This window comes from Tetrao urogallus (assembly GCF_951394365.1).
Source record: "Tetrao urogallus genome assembly, chromosome: 10".
Taxonomy (NCBI): Eukaryota; Metazoa; Chordata; class Aves; order Galliformes; family Phasianidae; genus Tetrao; species Tetrao urogallus.
Window position 1 is genome coordinate 13,719,870 of NC_136823.1, and position 9,791 is coordinate 13,729,660.

The window sequence follows — 9,791 nt, forward strand, 5'->3', positions numbered from 1 at the left end:
ATCTCACTAAGAATTAACCCCACGTGTGTGAGCAGCTTCAAGGAGTGCAGCCCACACAATTCAAGCAGGAGATCAGTGCACATCGGGAATGAGGCATGGAGACAGCAAGTATATTTATATCTTCATTCAGGTAATGGTTTTCTGTGCTTCACCTACTGCTCCTTGGGGTGTTTTCCAGGTTGCATCAAGTGAATTTCGATGCTCCCACTTGTGAAGGCAAGCGCCGAGAAACGCTCTCCTTGATAGGGGACTTCTCCTCGTCAGCAGAGTTCTTTGTCACCATTGCAGTCTTCGCCTTCCTCTACTCGCTGGCTGCCACCGTGGTTTATATCTTCTTCCAGAACAAGTACCGTGAAAACAACAGGGGACCTCTAATTGTAAGTGTGCATTTGCAGTGTTTTCAGGAGCGTTTTTGGTGGTTGAGGCTGTGGTGTGGTCCAGGAGATCCAGAAGCCCAACATCTCTAAAGCATCTTTGTTCACCTTTCTCAATATTGTAATGGGGGTTTAAGCTTATAGCGCCAAGGGTTGTAGAGATTATGTGAGGCTGGGGCTTAGTGACAGTTCTGTGTGTGTTTGTAGGGTTCTGTGCTTCCCCACCACCTCCTGCAGTGATGATGTCCACGTGGACAGTGAATGTGGAGCTGGGTGGTTGCATGTGGTTTGGGGTCAGGACAGCTCTGTGACAGCAGAGCTCCATCGATAGGAAGGAAGGGAAGAGGAGGAATTAGATATCATCCTAGCAGAAAGATGAAAGCATGCCCAGCCAGGGAGATTGCTTTCTGCTAATTACTGCTGAGTGCAGCCAAGTGACTTTGATATGGAGAATTACATGGCTGGTTTTCCAGAATTACCTGCAGCTCCCGGCACATTTATGTCTCCACACTGACTTTTGAACATCCTTGCCCTTCAGTTATCATTACATGCACCCAGCAACCCGTGTCAATTTGTGTCATGATTTTTCTTTTTAGTGATTCCTAAAGGTGCCCAATAAAAAGCAAGTGCTGCTGCTTATTCTTTTTCTTATAAATCAAGGCTGTAAAACCCAGGAGAGCTGTTTTGTTCTAGGTGTCCATCACCCACCAGAGCATCACAGCCAGGCAGGGACAGGTGCATGATGTTAGACCAGACCTCTTCATCTGCAGCCTGTAGGGATGCATCATGCTGCCGACAGGGACCACTCTCCTTCATTCTCCTCTAGTGAATAAATAGTGCCTTGCTTTGCTTGATGTGGTTGGTGTCAAGCAATACCTCATTTCAAACTGTCTATGCAGAGGATTAGTTGCAGAGATCTGCCATTTTAATTTTCTTGTGGAAAATAATTCTTTTTTTCTGACTAACTCCGTTATCCTTCATGATGGAAAAAGGAATGACAATAGCAGTGCTAATGTGTCAGTTTATGATGTTGACATTTGTCATTGTCTGGGACTTTGCTGACAGCTGCTGCAGTTGTTTGTTGCAGGATGCACATTGCAATCCGCTACAGCATCAGCATGGTGTTGATTTAATTTGTTCTGTGTAATGGACTGTAATTGAATCTACAAGTTAAATTTAACTGGTGCCTGTTACCAAAGCTGTTGTTTGCAGTTTTCCAGTCTTTAAAGCGAGCCTACGTGACCTTATTTGTTCTGAACGTAAAGATTCTTCTGTGTGTCCTACAGCTGAGCTGCTCCTGCCAGGGGGTGGTGCTGGGCAGTGGCTCAGGGTTACTTATACTGCCAGAAGCGGGGTTCTACGTGCTCCAGGATGGGGTGCAAGGCAACTTCCCAGGGCTGCAGGGCCCTCCTGAGGGATGCAATGAATTGTGCAAGGGATGAAGGCGGTGTCGGGTGTTTGTCTCTCAGTGATGACTGGGAGATGATGATTTTGCCCTTTCCTCTGCTGCCGTGCCTGATCACAATTTCATATTTAAAACCAGTCCTGTTTCAAGCCTCGCATTTCCTCTTGGCTTGGGAGTTGCTCAGTCTGGGATGACATCTGCCTTTAAGCTGCATCTTCTCAGAACTGGCTGCTTTCCTCCTGATGGATTTGAAAAATGAGTGGAACTTTTACTTGAAATTTTAGGAGACTTTTTCAAAACTCTCTTGCACAGGCAGTAAAGCAGTGTCATTGCATCCCAAATTGTATCAGGCCTATCTGAGTGAAGGCACTGCAGTTATAAAAACATGATGGCCGCGGTTCCAGGAGACTCCTGGAGTAGACTATTGTTGTGAATGTTTTGAGTTCACCTTGTTGGCACAAACATGGGGAAGGCCAACTGCTTGTGCTGAGAGCTATGCTGGGCACCACTTCAATGGATGGAAGTGTGGGAAAATATTTTAACATTCAGTGTGAAGTGAGACATTGTGGCAGGAAATATTCCCCACTTGATGAATGGAGGGTTATCCTGGACAGATAAGCCTGGGAGAGGGCCATATATTGGGTTTGGTTGAATTCATGCATTGGGTTTGGTTAAACTTATGCACTAGATTTGGTCAAACTCACGTGTTGGGTTTGGTTAAACTCACATGTTGCATTTGGTTTTGGGAAGTTCTAGAGCATCTGTGAACAATCACATGCATTCACTTGCAAGTGTATCGCTTTATTCCAGTCAATTAACATAAATGCATTACTGGGCTTAGGCAGAAAGAGTTGATAAAACTCTGGAAAGAGAGAATAACCCAAATGAATGAATAACCCAAATGGTTCTTTGCATTTCAAAGAGCGATTTCAGCCTACTTCTGCCACCTCCCTTGGATGCACTTTGCCCTTGCTGCAGATGTTGGTGCCTCCCAAAGGGCTTTGCTGGCAGCGAGTTCCTAAGGCTGTAGCTGGAAGTACGTATGAGTGTAACTCATTCAAAGCTTGAAGCAGGCATTTTTGGCAAAGCTGGTAGCAGCAAGATTCAACTTGAAAAAGACAGCAAGGATTTTTTTTGGCTATGCATACTCCAAGCTCTTAAAAACTCCCTCCTTGGATATCCTGTGTGTTTTAAATTTTGGGGTTTTTTTGCTTTCTCCTACGTGTTCCTATTTTGCCTCCTTCTCAAAGGCACCTGTAGGCAGACCAGAGCACCTCAGCTGAGATCTGAAAATGGAACCTTGCAATTTGGAGTATGGTGTAATCATACAACAGGCACACTGAAGAGATCTGTAAGCACGATTTCAAGAGGGCAACTACAAAAATTACCTTGTTCCAAAGGCAAAAAGGAAAAAAAAAACCCACAAAAGAAGATATAGCCATGCTATGGGGATATTAAACATTCAAATGCAAGATTTGTTTTAGTATGCAGACACTCTGGCTTTAATTACCAAGGAGAAATTCCCCAGATAGACATTAAGCCACAGAACAGCTTAGCTTGAGATTCACTTTTATTTTCAGCATGTCATTATCTCGTAACTCTGTTCCACCCAGAGTTGTGAAAATGTTCAGCCAGGAATCCAAACCTGCTTGCAAACAAGAGCAGTTCAAGCTCCAGCCAAAGCTTGAAGGCTAGCAAAGATTCAAAATAAATAGGAAGGCACAAGTTTGTGCTCTAGTCACATATTTTGTCGTATCTTTTTTTTAAGGCCAGGCTGGGTGGGGCCCTGAGCATCATGATGTAGTGGGTGGCAGCCCTGCCAAATGGAGGGGAGATGGAACCAGGTAGTCCTGAAGGTCTTCTTCAACCTAAGTCATTCTATGATGATTCTATGGTTTTGCTCCTTGCACAGAATGGATGAGATGTCTGCGCCCCTCTGCTGTAGTTGGGGAGTTTGCTTTTATAACTGTCCTCTTTCTATCTTCCATATTGTGTTAGTTTTGGTCTGTTTGCCTCAGATTTCTACCCGCTGTTCATTTATGTTGTTGTTAAGGCACTGATTCCAGAGCTTGGCTTCGCTTGCAAAAATATAACAGTGTGGCAACAGTAAGAGAGAATCATTATCATTTAACAAAGGTATTCCCCAAACTTCTGGTGCATCCCAGCCTACTGGGTTGGTGGGATCCCCTATGCGAGTTGGAGCCTGGTTGGTAATATGTCAAGCCTCATAGGAAGAAAAAAGCATATACCATCATAGTTCATAGCTTAGCAAGAATCTGGCATTTCTACCAGCTGGAATTTTTTGGAAAATACTTTCAATTGAGCTATTGCCTCTAGGAGTTCATTTCTCATTCAGTTACTGCTAAGGCATAAAGTGTACAATAATTCCTTCTGCTGGAAATCTACCTGAGAAGAAAATGCACTGCCAGGCTCTGTGCCTCTGCCTGCACTGCTCCCATTGAGTGCTAAGATGGTTGTCAGCTCCCGGCCTGCACAGCATGCTCTTCAGGAGAACCCATTTGGGCAGCACGAAGAGAGGTCAGAGGAACTCAAAGCCCGCAGAAAATAAATGGTGGTGCTGTTAAAAAGAAGGATGTGTCCTTTGGGAAGCATCCAAGCACAGTTACTGTGATCCCATCTGCGTGAGCAGAGCAGCCCTTTGTTCATGATGTGCCTGGTGCCTCCTCATCCATCCTCTCTTGGTGCCACGAAGAGCTCGTTCCCCAGAGCTGGGGGTGCTGGGAGTAGAGGAGAACCACGTTTCTGGGGATCGCTTATTTCTTTGCATACAAACCCTAAAGACTGCTTTCTTAATGATGGTTTGCTCCTCCTTTGCCATATACCTTTACTTTAAAGGGGAGAGGGGAAGCAGCCCCTCAGGGAGGGGGTATCAAGACGTGATGCAGTCAGTGGGATGTCAGACTTTGGCACCTCCGCCATCTGCTGTGCGCTGACAGATGGCATGGGAGATGACAGCAGAAAGGCTCTTCTGTTTTAGCAAGACACGGGAAAGCTCGAAAAATCACATCTCCTCCCCCGGCTCCCCCCAAACCCACACAGCAGCAGTGGCACTTGGCCACTTCTTCTGGCCAAGACGAGGACAAGTTGATGCTCCAGCGAGCCTTTTAGAGAAAAGTGAGCTTCAGAGCAGAGCTGTGGGGAATGGCTGCAGCCCGCAGGACCACTGCACCTCTTCTCTGTTTTCTCATGGATGGGAACTGGGAGCACTGCTGGAATGGAGGAGCTGAGCAGTCCCTGTGCTTGGCAAATTGTTCTGTTTGTTTGTTTGCTGGGGATAATTAGAGGCTGCATGGTGTGTGCAATGGGGACATTTGGCCTTATCTGCAGCTGGTGAGAAAGCACCTCAGCTGGTGGCTGCGGATTAGGCAGTTCCAGGTTCTGCCTGAGATGGAAACCTGTTCCAGGGACAGCCCCCAGCAGGGCCCAGCTCCTACTCCAGCACCTGAGCATTTCAGTTGCTCCAGCTCCTGGGCCAGGGCCGGGCACGGGGAGCAGCCAAGCTCCCAGGGCAGCTCAGCACCGCATGCACCAGCCATGTGCCTGCAGGGATCTGCCCTTAGGCTGGAGGTGCCGATGGCAGCCTGAAAACCCTGGAAATTAGCACCATAGGCAGTAATCCCGACTCATTGTGAAATAACAAAGTCTTGTTTCTTCTCTCTGATGTTTTTTTTTTCATTTTTTTTCTTCTTAATGGATACACCAGTATAATGCTCCCAACTGATTTGTCTTTTAGGATTTCATTGTGACAGTGGTCTTCTCCTTCTTGTGGCTAGTGGGCTCATCTGCTTGGGCTAAAGGACTGTCCGATGTAAAGATTGCCACCGACCCAGACGAAGTGCTCTTGCTGATGTCAGCCTGCAAACAGCAGTCCAACAAATGCTTGCCCGTTCGCAGTCCTGTTATGTCAAGCCTGAACACTTCTGTTGTAAGCACATTTCATGACTTGCACCATTACCCCACGAATGTATTTTCATCTGTTTTGCCTGTGCTTTGACTTAAGTCAGCGGGTATAAACCTGTTAGTGGAAGGCATGTATCTGGAAGCAGAAGCTTGCTGAAGGGAAAGATAGAGCCTAGCTCAGAGCACCTGAGGATGTGGAGGGCAGGGATCCTTTGCTTACAACCTTCCCCAGCTGCATTGCTTTGGAAAAAGGGGTTGTGCCTGACAGATTCCTTTAAGAACCCTTGATAAGAGCAATACGAAATTGGTCTTTATGTTTCAGTGAGACATTTAGATGTCATTCCAATGTTTAAAACATGTTTAAAGAACAAAATAAATGACTTCAAGCAAACTGGGCAATTAATTTCTCTGTTTTTAAAATATTTTCTTCCAATTTTATCTTCCCAGTGTTTCTTTAAGCTTGATTATATTCTCAAAAAAAAGCATTTGGGGCTAAAATCCCAAACTTACTAAAACAGCAGGGAGAACAGACACTTAACCTTGCGAATTCACCTCAGGAGGTCAATATGGAAGTTTGCTCCATGCCTTAGAGATCTTTCTGTCAGGTCTGCGGAGAAAGATTGATCGGGGCTCCTTGGTTCTCCAAGGACCATGGGGGGTTCAAGCCATCAGGCTGTGTGGCACCACGCTGTGGGTAACAAGCTCCATTTCTCCCCATCCAGGTCTTTGGATTCTTGAACTTTATCCTCTGGGCAGGCAACATTTGGTTTGTGTTTAAGGAGACGGGCTGGCACTCCTCGGGCCAGCGGCACGCTGCAGACACCATGGAGAAGCAGTCCAGTGGCTACAACCAGGGAGGCTACAACCAGGACAGCTACGGGCCAGCTGGGGGCTACAACCAGCCAGGCTCCTACGGGCAGGTGGGTGACTACGGCCAGCCCCAGAGCTACGGCCAGAGTGGGCCAACTTCCTTCTCTAATCAGATTTAAGGTGGTGTGAGCTCTTCCATCCCTCACACACAGAGCATTTAGCAGGTCTCAAGTTTCCATGGCACCAGGTTTTTAAGGGTTTTACACAAATAAATACTACAACGCAGCGTTCAATGTCGGTTGACGATCTAATTCTACCTCCTGAGGTGGATGGGAGGTGGCCCGTGGCTGGAGCTGGCATGTTGAGCCCCTGATAGGCATATAAGGGGTGTGTGCATCACAGGTGGTGACCTGGAGTCCGTGTTGTAGTGCGTACTGTAGAGATAACTTTATGGTAGTTTTGTATGTGTTAAGATGGTAGAAGCATTTTGTAGCCTCAAGTCTGTAGTATTTAATATGCATAACATAATTGAATTTCCTTCTGCATTTTGGTGAGAAACAAAAGTGTTTTACTATTATTTCTACTGATTATTCTGTATATCCATGCATGTAACGGTTTCAAAGCTGCCTGTCTGTGACTCTCCAGAGCCTTTGTTTTGATCACATCCTTTGTTTCAGAAGATTTTACTATTATTTCAATTAACCGAGTCATCTGTAACTTAGTGCATGGAGAAGCAGTTTCATGCTACCAAATGTCTGGACTGTGTAAATGGAACTTCTCAACTTCTGCCACTACATTTTGTTAAATGTATGTTTAAAAGAAGTATGCATCTTTTATATACTTTGCAGAGTTGAATATATGGCTTACCCAAGTTCTGAATGCTTTGTAACAAAAATGTTTTTTCCTTGAAATGGCATTCAGTAGTATATATGGTACCTTACCAATGTTTATTCCATCTAACCGAGCTAAGTATTCATTCTATAAATCACTATTTCTATGGATGTTTTGTGAATCTTTATATGTGAGCTGTGGAGAATAAGGACCAAGTAACTGTGTTATATGTTTACAAAGGTACTTATTTAACTAAGATAACAGAGGTGCAGATATCAGCATATAAATCCACCTGAAGATGCCCTGTGTCTCAGTACATAAAACATGAAAAATGCATGTACTGTTGTGACCTTACGAAGCTTAAGCTTTCCTTTATACCCTCTTATTGTGAGAAAGTCTTTCTATCTGTGCTGTTCAAAGATTGTTGGATTTCCCTGTGTTCTGTTGCCGCTCTGAGCATGAGCTTGGTGCTACTGGAGAATGTAACTGGATTGACCAAATAGCCCAGGTTCAGAGGAACTCATGCTAAAATAGCCAGTGCCTGGCTCATAGCCCACTGGGATTTCTCCCTGGAAGATTCCTCACTGCAGAGTATTGGATGTGTTGACATGAAGTAAAGCCTGAAACACGATACGATAATCAAAACTGATCATCTGCATTTCTAAATAAAAGTGTATCAGTATATAATCTTGTATGAGCTGTAATGTTGAAAGCATCTTAGCTTAAAACAGCTTAGTTTCTTCTATGATTGTTGTAACCAATTTATGGCTACTTGGTGGATGAATCTATATTGTGATATCTATTTGACCCTAATAAAGTTATTGCATACAATGTGCTTTTTTCAGAGTATGATAATATTAAAATGTCACTGCAAAATAACCAAGATGGTGGACAAAATATTATCTCCGTGCTTGACCTTATTGGTCATATTCTTATTGTTTTCCAACACCTTTAAGAGCATTGTTTCAATGTGCAGTAGAATACGAGATGATTCTGTGGATACTTGTCTCTAATGGTCACTATCACAAGTTAAAAAATATATATATTAAACTGTGCAATTTAATATCTGCCCACCTCTATGCCTCTCTTTCCATCTATCAGTAGGACTAGCCCAGTGCTGTGCTAATATCCCAGTTCTGTAGATTGCTGGACAAACCATTTCTCAAGCTGTAGAAAAGACAGGCTTGAATAACTAAATGGGAGCAAAATCCAATTTTCTGGGTCAGTGAAAATTTTTATTTTGGCTTTCTGTTCTTTTGTTCCTTCTTTTGTACATTTGGAAAAAGCTAAATAGAGGCAAGTCAGAAGAGAATGAAATCTGTGCTTGTGGGGAGGGATGGCTGTGTCATGACAACTGTTCGTGTCTCATTCTACTATCCTCTCTTTCACTCATTATCCTTGTGTTGTTTGTTGTTTTGTTTTTTTTTGTTTTAAAATCTGCTTTGTATTAATTGAACAGGAATGCTCTAAACTGTGTCCTCCAGGCTTCTCTCTGAGAAGATTTTTTTGTGCAATCCATCTTCATCAGCCTTTCCTTATGTGAGGGTCCCATGTCCTATCTTCTCTATGCAGTGCTGAGAGTCAGAAACTTGAGTTTTGCTTAGGTTCATTCCCCATTTCAAACAAGCTGAAATGCTTGTAACCATGTGAACACAGGAACTGTGGCTGCCCAGACCTCAAGGCTTAACCCTGAAAAGGGGCAGATCCTAATACAAGACCAGGGTTGGAAATAAGACGTGACTTCTTTGGGGTATTATTTATGTAACACCTGATCTAAGCAAAGGTTGTTTCATAAAAGGCAGAGCTGGTGGAAAAGTTGAGGAGAGTAGTGACAGAGGCTCATGTTCTCATGGAAGAATTGCCCCTTTCCCTACTGGGTTGGCCATAGGTTGGCTATTTCCTTGCTGCCATGCAGAACAGATGAGCTGGTTGTTGTCCCATACATCCCCCAGGGATTTCTTTGCTGTGAATTAGAAGGGATGAAAAAGCTTTTCATCTACATCTTCTCAGATTAATGCACTACGGCAGCAGCAAAAGTGAAAACAAAAAAGATACATGTACTTGTCTGTGTTACATAACAATGTATTTCTGAGTGCTTCCCCTCTGTTCCTGTGAGTTCAAGGCTTATCACATCCTTCAGCAAGCACTGAGGAATTTGAATTTATTTGAACTGAGAATAGTGGCTGCATAGCAGAATGTTAAGCAGCAAGACGGAAAAGACTTTATCTGATGTTTCCCCTTTTTAAGATAAACAGCTATGTAAACTCTAGCATCCTCTGCTGCTGGCAGACCAAGTGCTTTTCTTCATCATTAGTGAGTATCTCTGCCAGTTAGTTAAATAACTAGGTCAGCCTGGGAAAAAAACATGTTCCGTGGTCTTCTGTGCTGTCCCTCCTGCTTTCCCATGTGTTTCTCTTTCTAAACCATTTCTCAGCTGCCCTAGACAGGAG

General features: G+C 44.1%; 1 protein-coding gene across 1 annotated transcript in view; it reads left to right on the top strand.

The window, feature by feature from the left end:
* Window positions 1-6,689, top strand: part of SYNPR (synaptoporin) — a gene marked incomplete at both ends in the record, with an annotated part of 77,670 nt that extends 70,981 nt beyond the window's left edge. Inside the window, 3 exons of the mRNA XM_079540299.1 lie at window positions 179-377; window positions 5,534-5,725; window positions 6,423-6,689. Coding sequence (XP_079396425.1) covers window positions 179-377; window positions 5,534-5,725; window positions 6,423-6,689 — 658 coding nt within the window. The remainder of the gene's footprint in view (window positions 1-178; window positions 378-5,533; window positions 5,726-6,422) is intronic.
* Between the last annotated feature and the right edge of the window lie 3,102 nt (window positions 6,690-9,791).